This window comes from Lithobates pipiens, unplaced genomic scaffold (assembly GCF_037356315.1).
Source record: "Lithobates pipiens isolate NorthernLeopardFrog02 unplaced genomic scaffold, aLitPip1_a1.2 Scaffold_18, whole genome shotgun sequence".
NCBI classification, from domain to species: domain Eukaryota; kingdom Metazoa; phylum Chordata; class Amphibia; order Anura; family Ranidae; genus Lithobates; species Lithobates pipiens.
This window is the reverse complement of record NW_027507758.1, coordinates 339322233-339342600: the sequence shown is the minus strand read 5'-3', so window position 1 is coordinate 339342600 and position 20368 is coordinate 339322233. Positions and strand designations below refer to the sequence as shown.

The 20368-nt window shown below is 45.1% G+C and overlaps 1 protein-coding gene across 1 annotated transcript in view; it reads left to right on the top strand.

Annotated features, from left to right (window-relative positions):
* LOC143988097 (CD109 antigen-like) overlaps window positions 1-20368 on the top strand; it is a 169851-nt gene that overhangs the window by 83086 nt on the left and 66397 nt on the right. Inside the window, exons 15-18 of the mRNA XM_077487380.1 lie at window positions 3225-3377; window positions 3544-3573; window positions 5834-5894; window positions 10156-10258. Of these exons, the coding sequence (XP_077343506.1) occupies window positions 3225-3377; window positions 3544-3573; window positions 5834-5894; window positions 10156-10258 (347 nt within the window). The remainder of the gene's footprint in view (window positions 1-3224; window positions 3378-3543; window positions 3574-5833; window positions 5895-10155; window positions 10259-20368) is intronic.

Genomic DNA, 20368 nt, shown 5'->3' with positions numbered 1-20368 from the left:
AGAAAGATCTCAGGGTTACCAGTCAATTGGATAAGTCAGAAGTGATAAATATCAATCTAGAGGACTCAAATCTCAATACTCTTTGTTCTGGTGCTGGTGTCTGCACGTCATATCTTTAAAGTTAGAATTTTTACATTTATATAGGGAACCAGAGGCAACAATGTATTCCCCTAAAGACTTAGGGGGTTAGGGAGTTCCTGACTTCCAGAAGTATTATATTGCAGCTTAGTTAATTTAACTAATCCACTCTACTCCACCCATTATCGACTTGATTGGGTCTTTTTTGAGAATCAGGCTTTTCTCCCCTTAATAATTGACTTAGTCCTGTGAGTCTCCTAGAAATACTCGAAAGCAGGGATATGCAATTAGCGGACCTCCAGCTGTTGCAAAACTACAAGTCCCTTCATGCCTCTGCCTCTGGGTGTCATGCTTGTGGCTGTCAGAGTCTTGCTATGCTTTGTGGGACTTGTAGTGCTGCAACAGCTGGAGGTCCACTAATTGCACATCCCTGCTCTAAAGCAATTCTAAGCCCTACTATTTCCCATTCTCTAAATTTACGGTACTCTTTCTGTAGGAGATAGCCACTTCGCTCCCATCAAACCCCAGGGGCTCCTCTCTTCAATAACCCTACATTCCCACCAGGCCCCCAATATTAACAGTTCCAGTAATGGACTGATAAAGGACATAGTATCGGACACTTCATTGATCATAGGGACATATCGACGTTGTATAGGCAATTTGAGACTCCACCCTCCAAATTGTCTTAATATATAGCTTGGGAAACAAATCTCAATGTGGAAATTGGGGAACAGGATTGGTGAGCCTGGAATACATGTCTATAAAGGTGTCATGGATGTGACTTTGATAGAAGCCGGATATAAAGTCTACTCCAGGTGAAATTTAGTACTGGACACGCTTATGAAAATGTATCCAGGCTCCCCCTCCTCTTGTTTTTGGGAGTGTGGACAGGTGGGAACTGTTTTACTTACATATTTGTTGATGAGTCTAAGGGAAATTCTACAGAGACTCCATAATCATATTGTAATAACCAGCTGCAGGCAAGCATTAGACAGCTGGCATTTAAAGCAACACTTATGCAATTTTCATCAGATTTTTAACAATAAAATGACATGCAAATTAGTGCCAGTTTAGGTCAATGGCTCACTGATTAAAAGTTAATAAAATGTTTCTTCTATCCCAAAATAAAATGCAGGGATCACATTGCACTGTGGGATGTGGGTGGAGCTTAAACACCAAAAAAAGTCAGCATTGGCATACTGCTGGCACCCTGAATTTTAGGGCATCATGTAGCATCTTGAAGCTTCATTGTCCAAATAGGAGATATGTATCAGTACGTGGAATATGCTGGTACCATCAATTGCATCATATTGCTAACCAAAAACACCTTTTAGGTTCAGATTCTCAAATTCCTGTTGACAATTGGAATCTGAATCAGATTTTTAGCCATGATCAAAACAGACACTTATTTTTTCATCAGTATGTTAGTGATGCTCAATGATTACTTAATCTCCAATGTACAAATAGCTGAATTTATTTATTGTTATTTATTTTGCACATTTTTTATTGGGCCCCTTTCACACAATAGAAAATCAGAAAGGCAGATCCGAGCAGGAGACCCATTGACTTATATGGGCAGGCAGATTTCAGCAGAGATGTGTCACCTGCCATCCGATCAGACAAGATCCACTCAAAACAGTGGATCGAATGGGATCGGATGAAATGGACATGCGTTCGTTTTAATCTGACCTTCCCGTAGAGGAGAGCAGGGCTCTGACAGGTCCATCCCTGCACAGTGAGCAGAGACGGACATGTCATCCGCTGGCTCAGCGGGGATCAATGGATCAATCTACCGCTGAGCTAGCGGAGTCCGTTGAGTGGATCTGCCCCATGTCAAAGGGGCCTTAAGGTTTAAAAACTCATGTTTACACATACAGTCATACCCCACTTTTAAGTACACAATGTGGTTTATTTACTAAAGCTGGAAAGTGAAAAATCAGGCTCACTTCTGCATAAAAACCAATGAGCTTCCAGGTTTTATTACCAAAGCTTAATTGAATAAGCTGATATTAGAAGCTCATTGGTTTCTATGCAGAAGTGAGCACTTTCAAGCTTTATTAAATAAACCCCATTTCTACTTAAAAGTGGGGTATGCTTGTAGGTAGTTCTTTCAGCAATAGGAAGAACGTACATGTTATGTTTTACAAAAGCATACAGGAGACAATAAAACCAACTTTTTAGCCTCCATATATAAAGCCAAAGTATCTTTTCAACAGAAATATACAGTATGTTGTGAAGACATATCAATATAAACTCCAACAAACAACATTTGAAAGAAGGTAGAGGGGAATGGAAAGGGAGAAAAAAGAATCTGTAAAAACAGACAGTAAATACTTCTCATTGAAGTGAGATGAAACCAATCCAGTGGCTGCCCATCCATACAGGGTGCAGGGGCCCCTAATCTACATGAAGGGTGCTGGATGCATGCATTCCAGTGTTTTTTTTGGGGGTGCCTGTGACCCGACCTACCGATTGGGTGGGGGGCGGCGGGTTGGAGTGTTTGCCACCCCCCCAAAAAAAATACCACCAGCCACCACTGAACCAATCCATAGGTCACAGACAGCTTCAGATTTAGTCTGTTAGCTTTTCAAAATGCTAGACAACCTATCACTCACCAAGATCCAGTTAAGTGATATGAAAGGCTCCTATTCATTTCCCTCAAATAAAAAAAAAGTTTTATACTTACCTGCTCTGTGCTTTTGTATTGCACAGAGCAATCCCTTACCTCCCCTTCTGGAGTCCCCCACCAATGCTGTCCACTCCTCCTCCCCTGCATGTACACTCATAGCAAGCTGTGTGCTATGGGGGCACACCTGCAGACTCTCTGCTGAGCTGGGCTTTGTGCATCCATAAACACACACAGCAGGAAAAGAGACCAGTGCTGCTGCAGACAGGCACAGCACTGCATCGAGAGAAAACTCAGGTAAGTATTTGGTGGAGGTGGTGTTGGGGCCAAGGAACAGCCAGTGGAAGGTTTTTTAATCTTAACATAGGTAAGGCATTGAGTTAAAAAAACTTTTGACTTTAGAACTACTTTACGTTTGTTTTTGACTAAGCCTAAGGGTATTACTGACTTTTGCCAGCTCCTAGCTACAGCTTTTCAGCCAGAAACGTGTACAACAGAAGTATTTATTTTTATTTCAAAGGTTACTCTATCCTGGAATGAAAGCATTACAAAGCCATCACAAAATGTGTCTTTATCCATTAATGTGAAAGAAAGCCATGCTTTGGTGGGGCTGCAGATAATTGATAAACGAGCCAATCTTTTTGATGATGGAAGCAACTTTTCTCCAAACACAGTGAGTATAATCCAATACGTCACTCAAAAAAATGTTTATATTTTTATAGTATAGTGTTATTTCTTATTTGCAATTGTTTCTATTTTATTCTGTATTGTTTGAAATTCTCATAGAATAATAAAATGTTGTTGTACACACATATAAAATATTTTTGTCTTTTCCCTAGTTGGAAAAATCCTATATGAGCTACACTCAGGTATGTCAAGATTTTACATGTACCTATATAAAATGTAATTGGTAAAATGTGTAATAAACAACCAGTTGGAAATTGCATAATTGTAGCTAGGCTAACCTCTCTGGTACACAAAGAGGCAATTAAAATATGATGTCAACCTTCACTAAGTAAGTACAGTATTTACATGAAACCTGTGAGCTGACTTGCTGTTACACTGGCTGCAAAACTTTGAGTCAGCTGACATATACAGGGACTATTGACTTGTTTCCAAGTCTCTGATCTCTATGCCTGTTTAAGGTTACTAATGCAGAAAGCCCTTGTACACACGGTCAGACATTCCAACAACAAAATCCGTCGGATTTTGTCTGACGGATTTTGTCCGAAACTGGTGTTGCATACACACGGTCGGACAAAGTTTTTGGAAAATCTGTTTGTTCAGAACGTGATGATGTTATTTCCTTACAACGGGACTACGTTGCGGCTAGTAGCCAATAGCTTTGGTCTTGTAATCTGATCTGAGCATGCGTGGCACTTTGTCCGATCGGCATTCTCTACTAACAATCGGACAGAGTCCGATTGGACCATGTTGTCGGAAAATTTTATAGCCCAGATCTAAAACGTTGTCGGTCGGATATTCCGACGGAAACAGTCCGATGGAGCCCACACACGGTCGGATTATCCGACAACATGGTCCGATCGGACATTTTCTGTCGGAATGTCCGACCGTGTGTATAAGGGCAAAGTATTACAGACTATAGATGAGCAAAACGGTCAGTCAACTAGCATTATTAGGAGGTCAACAATGGCAGTCCCAAATTACTCTCACAACAGGCCTAATTTAATGTGTATGTGCACCTTTGTATCAAGGTGAGACAAGGGTACATTAGGAACAGTGTTGGGTTGATATACTAAAACTGGTGGGTGCAAATTATTGTCAAAACTTAATTGAGCAAGCAGAAGTAAGAAGTTGATTGGCTACCATGCAAAACTGCATCCGAATTTGCACTCTCCAGTTTTAGTAAATCTACCCCTATATGTCCTACTCAGTATGTCGAAAGAATCAGATGCTTACCTTATTGGTGCTTCAGGTTTTTTTTAATACATTTTCTTAGGGGGTGCAATACACATCTTTTTAAACCCACATGAAGAAGAACCTGTTCCAATGCTGAGTCCACATTTTTAGTCATAACCATAGAAATGGTGATGTAATAATGTAACTGCATCCAAAATCCTGTAACATTTGCACCTTTATCACAGAATTTGAACACATGAGTCATAAAATTAGAAAAATTGCATTTTTCATCCCTCTGTGTCTCACACCCCTTGATGAAAGCGAGCACTAAATAAATGACCTGAGCACTGAGTTTTGTACCACTTCCACTGGATTCTGTCCTATATTTGAAGCTTCCCTTTGCTTTGCCTTTGCATAACCTTCAAAGGTCAGTCCATTTAAAACTGATATTTCATCTTCAGGTGTCAGGGAGGCAAACCATTTAGTGGTTTCTATAATCCTCAGGGACTCCATTAGTGAGTCCTTTGTGCATTTGTTCTTGGTCCTGCACACCAAATGTGTCTTTTAAGATTGTCACCTAATATCCCTATTGGATTTGTCATTTATTTTGTGTTATATAATCCATAGCATTGAACAATGGTGCCTCCAAGACATGTGAGAAGCCAGTGGGTGAAATATAATTTGTGGATATAGTATTAGTTCTTACCTTTTTTGTTAAACTAAATTTCAAGTGTCAATGACCCATTTATCTGTTAGTCCCAACAGGTGAGTGATAGGTTGTCATGCATATGACATTGTGTGAACCCTAAGAAAGTTAGAGGAAATCTCCCTAAGCGAGGTGAATTCTCTTAGAAAGATGTTCCTGGAATAGGTGACAACTAGAAGATGTTCCCTCACTTCTTGTTCTGGGGTCAATTCGAAAATTTTGGATTTCCCCTCACTTTCTTTCCTGAAGACAATGGTTACCAGTACAGATGGTCGGGGGGGGGGGGGGGGGGGTAATTTTATTAAGGATTTAAATTTTCAATGGTTTCGAATAATAAAAATTAGGAAAAAAATCGATTTCTGGTTGGTTGGGGAAGGTTTATGAACTTTGCAGTTTGCTTTACTGCACTTTACCGAATAAAGGTTTCTTTGTACACATTTAATATTGCTAATTGCTTTTCCTGGTCTATGTCATATACCTTAAAATCGATCCATGAATAATTGTATGAAGCATGCATCTCCAGTCTTTAAAAAAAAAATAACAATTTCACTTTTTACCCTTAGCCTTGGGGATACAATACAATGACTGATGCAAGGATAAGCACCTACTATCTTTCACATGAAGGTATGTTTACTTGATTTTAATATATAAAACAGATTTGCAACATCCACGTAATGCCACACTGAAAGGAAAGCAGTCAAAGCCATTGAAATAAAAGCCAAACACTTTCTGCTAAGTTTCGGAGGGTGGCTAAATGGTGTCCATATTTGGAAGTTTCCTATCCCTTCCTGTCCTGGAGATTGGCATAGCCTGGGAAAGGAAATCAGGGGAAAGGATCACAGACAGCAATAAAAACATTTTATAAACTTGGAAAAGTTGAGGAAACCGGTAAACAAGTTAAAACATTGGCCATTAAAGCCTGACAGTGGTTTGTATTGTAAGAAAAAGAAGCCTCCATATATTTCAACCTGGCGCTTTAATGAGAGTGATGCTCATACACAAGTGCGACAAAAATAATTCATAAAAATACAATTTTTTAACTAGAATTTGACAAAACGTATATAAAAAGGTAACATAAACATCTCTACTTATAAGGTCTCATGTACACTGCCCACAGTTGGGCATTTTTTTCAACTGCTCCTGAACTCTCCTCTATGTTATCTTATCAGTACATGCACACAGGGTCGTTTATAGTTGTTTCTAGGCAGTTGAGTTTAGAGGCCTTTTCTGGAAAGCCAAAAAATTAGTTCAGACGATGAGTTTAAAGGCATTTCAAGAGCCAATCGCTTCTAATTGTGGCTAAACGCGGTAACTCGCGTTTAGCCGCATTTTGTTTACAGGCGTCTTTAATTCTTGGCTATTTTGGAAAAAAAATTATATATTTTTTGCAAATGCATCTAAACGCAAAACACGGCAAAACACCGCTAAACACGACATGTTTAAGGTCCCTTTCACATGGGCAGCTGTTCTGTTACTTTGAAATTCAGAGAATCCCGGCACAGCGTTGACTTGCAGTTGTACATTGCGATTAACTGCATTTACTTGCATTTATATGTGGCTGCGTTTAGCTACGTTGGAACATTCTTGCCATTTTTGATGCGCTTCCTGTTGTTTTTCTTTCCTTGTTGCCGCTGCTATCTGCAGGTGAAATAGTACACTGCGATTATCTGAAGTTATGTGCCGATAGCTGCAATAAATCGGTCCTGGACGTCAAATTTATTTTTTCTAACTTCACCAAACCTCATGCTAAATGCATGAGGTTTTCTAAATGCAGTGTGTGAATGGTGCCATAAGAAAGCATTGTGGGAGTTCAGCTGCGGTAGATAACTGGATCTATCCGCAGCTAAAAGCTGAATTCTATCCGCTCGTGTGAAAGAGGCCTTAAACGTGGATTACTATCTGTTTAGTTAAATCGTTCAGGAGAGGTTGTAAAAACGTCCCTTGTACAGTAAACCTAAAGGGGCAAATGATATACAAGGTAGTGAGTCATTCACCAGATTACATCAAAATTGTCCGCCTAATAAATTACATACATACCTCTGGCCCCCTTTACATTACACAGCACCCTGCACCTCTGGATCCCTTTACATTACACATCCTCCTGCACCTCTGGACCCCTTTACTTTACACAGCCCCCTGCACCTCTGGACCCCTTTACATTACACAGCACCCCACATCACTGGGCCCCATTATATTAAACAGCACCCTGAATCTCTGGATCCGTTTACATCACACAGCCCCCTGCACCCCTTTACATTACACAGCACCCTGCACCTCTGGACCCCTTTAAATTATACAGCCCCCCACAGCTCTGGACCCCCTGCATGTTACACAGACACCCCTTCAGTGCAGACCCCCTTCTGCCAGTGCAGACCCCCATTCAGTACAGACCCCCCATTCAGTGCAGACCCCCTTTCAGTGCAGACCCCTCTTCAGTGCAGACCCCCTCCCTTCAGTGCATACTCCCTCCCTTCAGTGCAGACCCCCTTAAGTGCAGACCCCTCTTCAGTGCAGGCCCCTTCAGTGCAGACCCGCTTCAGTGCAGACCCCCTCCCTTCAGTGCAGACCCCTTCAGTGCAGACTCCCTCCCTTCCATGCAGACCCCCCTTTAGTGCAGACCCCCTCCCTTCAGTGCAGACCCCCCATTCAGTACCTCAGATCAGCGCGACACATGCACAGCGGGTCCCCTCCCCCTGTGTACAGATAAACAGAGAGGAGGGGAGGTGGCTTCACTCAGCTGTGCCTCTCAGACAGCCCGTGGCCATGAGAGAAAGGGATGGTTAGTGCAGTGGTGTCACCCTGCACCCCCACCCTACTGCAATGCCACTGCAGCTCGCCTCTCCCTGCTCTTACCTGCCTGTCACCATGCCGCTGCCTAAAACTGGCCCGCAGTGCTGTCACCACTCCAGTTTCAGAGGGGCGGAGCCAGCCTGACACCCCTCCAGTGTGTGGCACCTGGGGAGGCCCGCCTTCCCTTCTCCCCACTTGGTACACCACTGTTATCAGCTTATTATACTCACATAGGCAGTAAAATCACAGGTAGGATCTGTCAGCAACTGCAGAACCAAGGCCCAAAGGATGATAGATAAAAGGCCCTGTAAAAGATTTTACAACTAGGTCTTGGTGCTGGGTGACAGCAGCTCAAAATGGGCTGCATTATCTCTCCCCTGTCGCAGTAGCTCTGAAGTCAGCAATGCTGAGATGGACTGGATAGTGGACCACACGTGCGTGGGTGTTTGAGAGCTCACTCCTGTGATGATGGGAGTGAGCAGTAATAGCTGGGAGTGTCTTAGCAACATCCTAGCAACAAGGCAGGACATGATGACACCATCTCTGGGAGTTTTTCAGTCAGGCATCCAGAGGTACATAAATGGCCTACCCCTATAGTAGAGGCATTATCCAACTTTAGTCAAAGCTGCACAGTTTCTTTTTATTTACCTGCATAGGCAGATTTTTTTTTTATAAAGGTAATCTAACCTTTTAAACCTTCCCTACTATATCCAAAACATGCATCTAATGTTTAAAACCCCTTAATACATCAAATGTAAGTATTATGACAGCTTTATAACTGTGGCAGACACCACAAACATTTGTACTTTTATACTTTTATTTGTTAGTCAACTTTTTACTATACAGTCCACAATTTCTTTTGAATTAGGATGTGCAAATCAAGCGGGGCTTAGGCATCCCATGGAGCCATGTCACTTCCCCTTTTACCTATTCTAGAATGTATATGAGATATTAGAAACTTGGAAAAGGGTGATCTAATCCAAGGTATACTTGTTAGACACATGCTTTTATATGTAAATGAGTACACATTTCAACAATTTGGAGGGATGCTGATTCAGGATTATAATTCATGCAATTTGCAGATCTCTGGTAGCCTGCAAAAATATTGCTGTTTGTCGTCAAAGACTACGCTAGAAAACAAATAACTTACCGTACCACTACTCTTATTTGTGTACAAAATACTGATGAACTTTATTATAGTTCATTACCAAAAATTATTTCACATAAACAGTCTTTTCACGTGTAATTTGATAAAAGAAAACACAACTTTGGTTCTTGCAATGCATGCAGTTTACATTTCCACGGTATTATTTTGTGAAAATAAACGCAAGCATTTCTACAAAATTCTGTCCCATTAGATTGTATAAAATGACCACACAGAAATAGGTACAGGTACAGTATGTCTGAAATCATTTCACCACTATGTAATGCATTGAATATTTAAAAAACAAAATATGATTGGAAGCAGTTTAGAAGTGCTACTAGTACTATGCAGCCAGACTTACCAAAAAATACAACAGGTACTACATTACATTACATACATACAGTATGTGCTAGGTTGTAGGTTGTCTGCACAGAAAATATGAAGTCCCTCTAATCACATGTAAATGGTGCTGCTAACATATAACAGCAGTTACATTAACATAGCATGTATCAGGTTTATTTAGGACTATGAAGAAAAATGCACAAAATAGAAGAACTCACAGTAATCAATTGCAGTTCTTTGTTGAATGATGTGATGTGGATTCAGTTGATTGATTTTTACAATACACTGATTTACTAAAACTAGAGAGTGCAAAATCTGGTTCATGGTAGCCAATCAGCTTCTAACTTCAGCTTATTCAATGAAGTTTGACAAAAAAAACCTGGAAGCTGATTGGTTTCTATGCAGAGCTGCGCAAGATTTTGCATGCTCCAGTTTTAGTAAATCAACCCTTATATCCATAAAAGAATTAGATCATTTTCACAACTTATGTTGCCCTCTTATATGTACTGCTTGTAGCACCTCACTACAGACTTATTATATTCTGGATTCTGGTTACTCGTGAACTGATAGGAGTGTAGCATATTTTAATTATATTTTTTTCTTCTTCAGATTTTCAGCCAACAGATTTCAGCATACAATCATCATCACCATCAAATCCAAATCTTGGGGCACTGTTTGATAAAACCTGGATATGGCTAGAAGCAAACATCAGGTATAAACCTACTTTCTTTATAAAACGTGTTTTGAGATATGGGGTTGCTGTACTATGCAGAACCATAGTACATTCACCCAGAGGTCTTAAAGCTAATTCACTTTATTACAAAGATATGGCAGTACAAAACAGGCTCCTGTCATGGGTGGGGGCATCAATTTAAGGTCCCCTATGCCCCACCCCTTTAGTCATTATCACATAAAGCGCAGGCATAGAAAGGTTTGAGAAACCCGATGCAAAAGCTTAATAGAAGGTTCAAGCTTCCATTGTCTGATTAGCAATTTCTAATCTGTTTTTATGTTCGCAGAGGTTTCAGAGGTTTACTGACTTTTTTTTTCTGAAAATGCCAGAACCATGGCTATGTTGTTCCAATATTTATATTCATTAACCTGGAGGAGGTATGCAGATAAGATATTTTTTTTTTCCTTAAACTTTTCTGATGTGCATACAGGCTCTGGCTTAGAAAGCATTCAGACCCATGGGTCCACATTACAGCCAGGTAAAGAGCATAATTAGAAGGTTAGCAATGATATCTCCCGCATATCTATCACAAAATAATTGATTTAACACTACTATACAAGTAGTGCTGTTAGATGAGCTCTAGAACATGGACACAAGCTGCCTCACCTCAGGCAGGTGCTGGTGCAGGTGGGCAGCTCTGCAGACATGCTCCCTTCCTTCCCCTTAGGCTCTGAGCCGCACTGCCTGGAATAGATGGAGGAGGTGGGTGGAGCCAAAATGGACCAGGCGAGAAGGAGGAAGAAGTTCCTCCTCTGCGCTGAATGCTGGGGCCTCGCCTCAGCCTCATGACCTGAGGTCACTGTTTGCTAGATGCCAGGCAGCAGATGAGTCTAGAAACCAGTGCGGTGGGCAGCAGAGAGGCCAGCAGACCATGCAATAAGAGATTCTAGGGAGTCGGGGTGGCACCGCTGCTGATGAATGTAACAGTAAGTGACTGCACAGCTTCGGAGCCCCCTTTGCAGCAGCTTGCGGCGCCTGGGTGCAGTCCACCCTGGGCTCCCCCCCAGTATCGGTCTTAAGTGTCTGTGTGTGGACACCTTCCTCTGGGGGAGGGCCATTTTCCCTCCCCGATGTCATGTGACTCGTTAGTGTTACAAGGTCTCAAGTGTGAATGGGGAGCAGGTATGTAAAATTTGGTGTTATCGCTCTCATACCATGTACACACGATCGGAATTCTCATAGAAAAAAGCTCTGATGGTTTTTCCGGTGGTATTCCGCTCAAGCTGTCTTGCCTACACATGGTCACACCAAATTCCGATAGTTTAGAATGTGGTGATGTACAATGCGTACGACGGGAATAGAAAAAGGAAGTTCAATAGCTAGTAGCCAATAGCTTCTGTCTCGTAGTTGAATCTGGGGAATGCATGATTTTTGGCATGTCAGAATTGCATACACACGATCGGAATTTCCGATAGAACGTTTTTCCATCAGGAAAATCGAAAACATGCTATCAACTTTTGGCTGGCGGAAATTCGGACAGCTAAATTCTGATGGAGCATACACACGGTCACGTTTTCCAATGAAAAGCTCTCATCTGTCTTTTTCTGGCCGGAATTCCGATCGTGTGTACACGGCATCACTCTCATACTGGTCACTGGAAGTTCAAAATGACACCTCATGGCAAAGAACTCTGAGGATCTGAAAAAAAGAATTGTTGCTCTACATAAAGATGGCATAGGCTATAAGAAGATTGCCAAGACCCTGAAACTAAGCTGCAGCATGGTGGCCAAGACCATACAGCATTATAACTGGACAGGGTCCTCTCAGAACAGGCCTCGCCATGGTCAACCAAAGAAGTTAAGTGCACGTACTCAGCGTAATATCCAGAGGTTGTCTTTGGGAAATAGACGTATGAGTGCTGCCAGCATTGCTGCAGACGTTGAAGGGGTAGGGGGTCAGCCTGTCAGTGCTCAACCCATACGCCACACACTGCATCAAATTGGTCTGCATAGCTGTCGTGCTAGAAAGAAGCCTCTTCTAAAGATGATGCACAAGAAAGCCCTCAAACTGTTTGCTGAAGACAAACAAACTAAGGGCATGGATTACTGGAACCATGTCCTGTGTTCTGATGAGACCAAGATAAACTTATTTGGTTCAGATGGTGTCAAGCATGTGTGGCGGCAACCAGGTGAGGGGTATAAAGACAAGTGTGTCTTGCCTACAGTCAAGCATGGTGGTGGGAGTATCATGGTCTGGGGCTGCATGAGTGCTGCCAGAACTGGGGAGCTAAAGTTCATTGAGGGAATCATGAAAGCCAACATGTACTGTGACATACTGAAGCAGAGGATAATCCCCTCCCTTCGGAGACTGGGCCACAGGGCAGTATTCCAACATGATAATGACCCCAAACACACCTCTAAGATGACCACTGCCTTGCTAAAGAAGCTGAAGGTAAATGATGGACTGGCCAAGCATGTCTCTATACCTAAACCCTATTGAGCATCTGTGGGGCATCCTCAAACGGAAGGTGGAGGAGAGCAAGGTCTCTAACATCCAGCAACTCAGTGAGGTCATGATGGAGGAGTGGAAGAGGACTCCAGTGGCAACCTGTGAAGCTCTGGTGAACTCCATGCCCAAGAGGGTTAAGGCAGTGCTAGAAAATAATGGTGGCCACACAAAATATTGAAACTTTGGGCCCAATTTTGACATTTTCACTTAGGGGTGTATTCACTTTTGTTGCCAGTGGTGTAGACATTAATGGCTGTGTGTTGAGTTATTTTGAGGGGTCAGCAAATTTACACTGTTATACAAGCTGTACACTCACTACTGTACATTGAAGCAAAGTGTAATTTCTTCAGTGTTGTCACATGAAACGATATAATAAAATATTTACTAAAAATGGGAGGGGTGTACTCACTTTTGTGAGATACTGTACACAGCAGGTAAAATAAGTATTGCTCACATCAACATTTTACTAGGTAAATATAAAGGTGCTATTGACCTGAACTTTTCACCACATATCAAATACGTTCAGAAATGAAGTTATGTGTAATAAAATGGAATGACACAGGGGAGAAGTATTGAAAACATGCCGAAAGAGGTGCAAAAAGGCATGGAAAGCCAAGACACCAGCTGAAATCTATCAGTAATTAAAAAGCAATCCTGCCCCTTGTCAGTACAAATTAATATCAGCTGGTTATGTTTCAATAATTGGTCTATAAAAGGGGGTCTTATTACCAAGGTGTCACATAGGAAGCATCTCATGAAAATCTATGGAAAGAACTAACGATCAGAGTTCATAGAAGAAGCCCATAGAACCTTCAAGATTTGAAGACTGTTTGTGTGAAAGAATGGGCCAAAATCAGACCCAGGCAATACATGAGACTAGTTTCTTCATACAGGATGCAACTTGAAGCTGTCATTACCAACAAAGGATTTTGTAAGAAGTGTTAAATAAATTTTAGTTAGCGTGTTCAATACCTTTTCCCTGTTTCATTCTATTTTATTACCCAAAAGTAATTTCTGAACCTATTTGTTTTGATTTCTTTGTATGTATGAATTGTATGAGTGGTTACCAATATGTTATGAAAATGTTATGTGAATAGCACCTTTAGAAATATATTTACCTAGAAAAATGATGATGTGTTCAATACTTATTTTACCCGCTCTACATATATAGTATATAGTTAATAGATCATTCCTTATTCCATATTGGTTGTTCTTCAATCCCATCTCTTCTGCTTAAGTGATTAGTGACAGCTGTGTTAGCCCATACATAGGTGGCTATTCTCATACAAACAAATTGTTCTTGAACAAAATAATTATGGTGCATGTTTTCATTTAGTAATACCTTATTATTCAAAATCAAATGTTGAAAGCAACCAAAATCTTTCAAATGACAAACAAATTTTGTTAGAATGTTCTGGTATTTTTCGTACAAATTTTCCTATGACTTTTCCTAAGAATTTTCGTTCAAAATTCTATTCAACTATGGCCAGCTTTACTCTAAAACTTGGCAACTCCTCCAAACCTCAGTCAGTTGTCACTGGTTCTCTTTATTTTTCCACCAAACTCTGGTTACTTGTCAATAGTTCTCTTAATCTTAAGGTGGCCATATATTAATTTAAAATGTGTCTGGTTCAGCAGGGACTATTTGAATCCATATATGGGCAGGCTGGTTGTACGGAAGCCAATCTACTGATTGACTTCTGCACATCCAGCCTGATGGATTTTCCCCTCCTCAATCAGTGTCGTCACTTATAGTCCACCTGCTGTCAGAATTAGTGATGGACGAACTTCCGACGGGACGTTTCGCGAACGCGAAACGCGAACGGACACAAACGTTCGCGAAAACGACCGTTCGCCGCGGGCTCCATTGACTTCAATGGGAGGCGAATTTCGCAAACCTTTAGGTCGAATTTGCGGCCACGGGGTAATTATTAGGGGGTAGCACGTAGTCCCACCACCTGGACAATAGCATAATACATGTATGAGGTGAATTTGGGATCGATAACTACAAGCATTTTTTTTTTATTTGGGAAATTGTTCTGACAATTCAGGACTATGGAGCTAATGAAGGCAATGGAGGAGAGGGAAGGTCAGGGACCAGGGTAGGCAAACAAGAGGGTGCAGGAGATACAGAGCACTGACAGCAGCACCGTAATACAGAGCACTGACATCAGCACCGTGACATACAGCGCTGACAGCAGCTCCGTGACATACAGCGCTGACAGCAGCTCCGTGACATACAGCGCTGACAGCAGCTCCGTGACATACAGCGCTGACAGCAGCTCCGTGACATACAGCGCTGACAGCAGCTCCGTGACATACAGCGCTGACAGCAGCACCGTGACATACAGCGCTGACAGCAGCTCCGTGACATACAGCGCTGACAGCAGCTCCGTGACATACAGCGCTGACAGCAGCTCCGTGACATACAGCACTGACAGCAGCTCCGTGACATACAGCGCTGACAGCAGCTCCGTGACATACAGCGCTGACAGCAGCACCGTGACATACAGCGCTGACAGCAGCTCCGTGACATACAGCGCTGACAGCAGCTCCGTGACATACAGCGCTGACAGCAGCTCCGTGACATACAGCGCTGACAGCAGCTCCGTGACATACAGCGCTGACAGCAGCTCCGTGACATACAGCGCTGACAGCAGCACCGTGACATACAGCGCTGACAGCAGCTCCGTGACATACAGCGCTGACAGCAGCTCCGTGACATACAGCGCTGACAGCAGCTCCGTGACATACAGCACTGACAGCAGCTCCGTGACATACAGCGCTGACAGCAGCTCCGTGACATACAGCGCTGACAGCAGCACCGTGACATACAGCGCTGACAGCAGCTCCGTGACATACAGCGCTGACAGCAGCTCCGTGACATACAGCGCTGACAGCAGCTCCGTGACATACAGCGCTGACAGCAGCTCCGTGACATACAGCGCTGACAGCAGCTCCGTGACATACAGCGCTGACAGCAGCTCCGTGACATACAGCGCTGACAGCAGCTCCGTGACATACAGCGCTGACAGCAGCACCGTGACATACAGCGCTGACAGCAGCTCCGTGACATACAGCGCTGACAGCAGCTCCGTGACATACAGCGCTGACAGCAGCTCCGTGACATACAGCGCTGACAGCAGCTCCGTGACATACAGCGCTGACAGCAGCTCCGTGACATACAGCGCTGACAGCAGCTCCGTGACATACAGCGCTGACAGCAGCTCCGTGACATACAGCGCTGACATCAGCACCGTGACATACAGCGCTGACAGCAGCTCCGTGACATACAGCGCTGACAGCAGCTCCGTGACATACAGCGCTGACAGCAGCTCCGTGACATACAGCGCTGACAGCAGCTCCGTGACATACAGCGCTGACAGCAGCTCCGTGACATACAGCGCTGACAGCAGCACCGTGACATACAGCGCTGACAGCAGCTCCGTGACATACAGCGCTGACAGCAGCTCCGTGACATACAGCGCTGACAGCAGCTCCGTGACATACAGCACTGACAGCAGCTCCGTGACATACAGCGCTGACAGCAGCTCCGTGACATACAGCGCTGACAGCAGCACCGTGACATACAGCGCTGACAGCAGCTCCGTGACATACAGCGCTGACAGCAGCTCCGTGACATACAGCGCTGACAGCAGCTCCGTGACATACAGCGCTGACAGCAGCTCCGTGACATACAGCGCTGACAGCAGCTCCGTGACATACAGCGCTGACAGCAGCTCCGTGACATACAGCGCTGACAGCAGCTCCGTGACATACAGCGCTGACAGCAGCTCCGTGACATACAGCGCTGACAGCAGCTCCGTGACATACAGCGCTGACAGCAGCTCCGTGACATACAGCGCTGACAGCAGCTCCGTGACATACAGCGCTGACAGCAGCTCCGTGACATACAGCGCTGACAGCAGCTCCGTGACATACAGCGCTGACAGCAGCTCCGTGACATACAGCGCTGACAGCAGCTCCGTGACATACAGCGCTGACAGCAGCTCCGTGACATACAGCGCTGACAGCAGCACCGTAAGCAGCCCCAGGAGGAAGTCAGCACAGCACAGGGATGGTGTGATCCCCTCATAATAAGAACCCCCAGGAGGAAGTCAGCACAGCACAGGGATGGTGGGAGCCCCTCATAATAAGAACACCCAGGAGGAAGTCAGCACAGCACAGGGATGGTGGGAACCCCTCATAATAAGCAGCCCCAGTAGAAATATGACACCGCTCAACCTCTTCAAAGAGGAGGGTAGGGGCATATAGTACGGTGTGCTTTTTTGGGTCAGGGAAGTGAGCCAAATGAATTAAGAAGGTCTGTGTGCTTGATTCCAAAAATTGTTTATAGACATATACATGGTCTACTGATCACATGTGTTGAATTCCTCCGAGATCCATGCCTCATTCATTTTTAGAAATGTGAGGTAGTTAACACTGTGGTGAGCTAGGCGAGTACGCTTATCGGTCACAATCCCCCCTGCTGCGCTGAACGTCCTTTCGGACAGGACACTGGATGAGGGGCAAGCCAACAGTTCGATTGCAAATTGGGCAAGCTCTGGCCAGAGGTCAAGCCTGCCCACCCAGTAGTCTAGGGGTTCATCACTCCTCAGAGCGTCCACATCGGCCGTTAACCCAATGTAGTCGGACACCTGACGGTCTAGGCGTTCCCTGATGCTGGATCCGGATGACACCTGTCGATGGGTCGGCTGAAAGAATGACCTCATATCCGAAGTCACCAACACATCTTCAAACCGGCCTCTTCTTGCAGGCGCTGTTGGATTGGTACCCGCAAATCCTTCTCTGGGAGTGGGAATTGCTCCTCTGCCAGCGCACGCAAAAGCAGAATGCAGCATTTCTCGAAGCAAGGCCTGGAAGTGCTGCATTCTGACAGCCCTCTGCGACGGCGGTAACATTTCCGCCATTTTGTGTTTGTACCGGGGGTCTAAGTACGTTGCCACCCAGTACTGGTCCTTGACCCTCATGCTTTTTATACGGGGGTCCCTATTAAAACACTGGAGCATGAAGGCCCCCATTTGCACTAAAGTGGAAGCGGTGTGGTGGCCTGGCTCCTGCTCATCATCCAGGATAATGTCGTCCTCTTCATTCTCCTCTCCCCATCCTCGCACAACAGGGATCCCAGAAAGGTTTAAAGCATGCTCTTCTTGCTCCTGCTCATCCGCCCCGGCACCATCCTCCTCTGACTCCTCATCAGACTCCTGTTGTTGACTTGTCTCAGATAGAGTAGCCCCCCCTGGGAATTCATCCAGCATTGCGACTTCCTCATCTTCCCGCTCCTGCTCCTCCACAGCCTGATCAATGACACGACGCAATGCACGCTCCAGAAAGAAGGCATAAGGTACCATGTCACTGATGGCGCCATGGCTGCGACTGACCAGTTTGGTGATCTCCTCAAATGGCCGCAGAAGTCTGCATGTGTCGCGCATGAGCAGCCACTGGCGCGGTGAAAAAAAACCCAGCTCCCCAGAACCGTTTCTTTCGCAGAGTTCATACAGGTAGACGTTAACTGCACGTTTCTGCTGGAGCAGCCTATCAAGCATATAGAAGGTTGAGTTCCATCGCGTCGGGCAATCGCAAATAAGACGTCTGACCGGCAGATGGTGTCGCCGCTGAATGTCAGCAAGGCGAGCCATGGCCGTGTAAGATCTTCTGAAATGGGCCGAGATTTTCCTTGCCTGCCGCAAGATGTCCTGGACCCCAGGGTATTTGACAAGGAATCGCTGCACGACCAAGTTTAAGACGTGTGCCATGCACGGCACGTGCGTGATTTTGCCCTGTTTCAATGCGCTAAGCAGATTGGCACCGTTGTCACACACCACTTTACCAACTGTCAAATTGAGCGGTGTTAGCCACTCATCTGCCTGTGAACGCAAAGCTGAAAGGAGTGCCGGGCCAGTGTGGCTCTTTGCTTCCAGGCACAACAGACGCAGCACGGCATGGCAACGTCTCACCTGGCATGTGGAATAGGTTCTGGGGAGCTTGGGCGGTGCAGTGGAAGAGACGCTAGCAGCGGAAAAGGAGGAGGCAGCTGAGGAGGAGAGGGAGGAGGATGGAGTAGGAGGAGGAGAAGAAGAGTCAGGCCTGCATGCAATCCGTGGCGGTAAAACCAAATCTACACGGGTGCCACGGGTTACATGCTTGACGGCCGTCAGAAGGTTCACCCAGTGGGCAGTAAAACTGATATACCTTCCCTGCCCGTGTTTGCTAGACCACGTGTCTGTGGTCAGATGTATCTTGGCACGACACTGTGTGCCAGAGATACATTCACTTGCCGCTGAACATGGCCATATAGCTCTGGGATGCCCTTCTCTGAGAAATACTTCCTTCCTGGGACCTTCCATTGTGGTGTTCCAATGGCCACAAATTTGCGAAAGGCCTCCGAGTCCACCAGTTTATATGGCAGTAGTTGGCGGGCTATGAGTTCTGACAAGCCAGCCGCCAACCGTTGGGCAAGAGGGTTATCCGGCGTCATCATTTTTTTACGCTCAAACATTAGGCCCACGGAAGCCTGCCTTTTTGCAGAAAAATGTGAGCTTGGCGTGATGGAAGGTGGAGTGGAGGACAATTGTGAGGAGAGAGGAGAAGGAGAAGTAGAAGACGAGGCTGGACGGTGAGAGCCTGCAGTGTGGCTTTGTGTGTTCCGTTGCTCCCACTGGGCTCGGTGATGGCTGCTCATGTGCCTTCTTAAGGCGGTCGTCCCTAGGTGAGTATTGGGCTTACCGCGACTAACGCGTTGACTGCAAAGATTGCAGATGGCAACGCTATTGTCAGCAGCGGACACGTTAAAAAAAGCCCACACTGCGGAGCCATGTGCCGGTGTCCTGGGAGCGCCAGATGTGACCGTACATGGTCGATGACTCGCTCCTGATACATTTGCAGTCTGCTTTGTCCCTGCTGTGCAATGTAAGTCATTGCTGCTTCTCCTCCCTATCTGCTGGTCCATATCTCCCTCTGAACTCCCCTCCTCTTCCTCTCTTGTGGGCACCCACGTGACATCACTAGACACGTCATCATCAACGTCACCTTCCCCACCGCTATAAGTAGAGTAGGCAGCAACACCGGGGACCAACCTCCTCCTTGGGCTGATCTGGGTACTGGCGTCAGACTGCTGAGTAGCGCTTGTTGCTACCTCCTCTTCCTGATCCAATACCAAGAGTGGCTGCGCATCAGAAATGTCCTCTTGATATGGATCGGAAAATAATTCCAGTGACTCAAGCGGAAGGTATGTGGTGGTGGTGGTGGTGGTCGTGTTGTTGGTGGTAGTGTCTTTGGGGGTGCACATAGCAGAGAGTGAAGAAGAGGGTGCAGATCGAGAGGATGAGGAGGGTGCAGAAGAGTAAGGCTGAGCGAGCCACTCAACCAAGTCTGGTGCATCCTTTAAAGTAATTGAACGCACCTTCTGCAACTTCCCACTTTGGCTCAAGCCTGTTGCTCCTGCCCTACCCCTACCACCCCTGCGGAAGGGCCTGCCTCTTCCTCTGCATGTCATTTTTTAAATGACCCTGTGACAAAACTCTTAGTCCCTATACCGCTGAAGGACTGCTGCAGTATAGGTGAGCGGTCAGCAGTGGTGCACGTCAACCCTATCTATTGTGGACCTATAGCGGTCCTTAC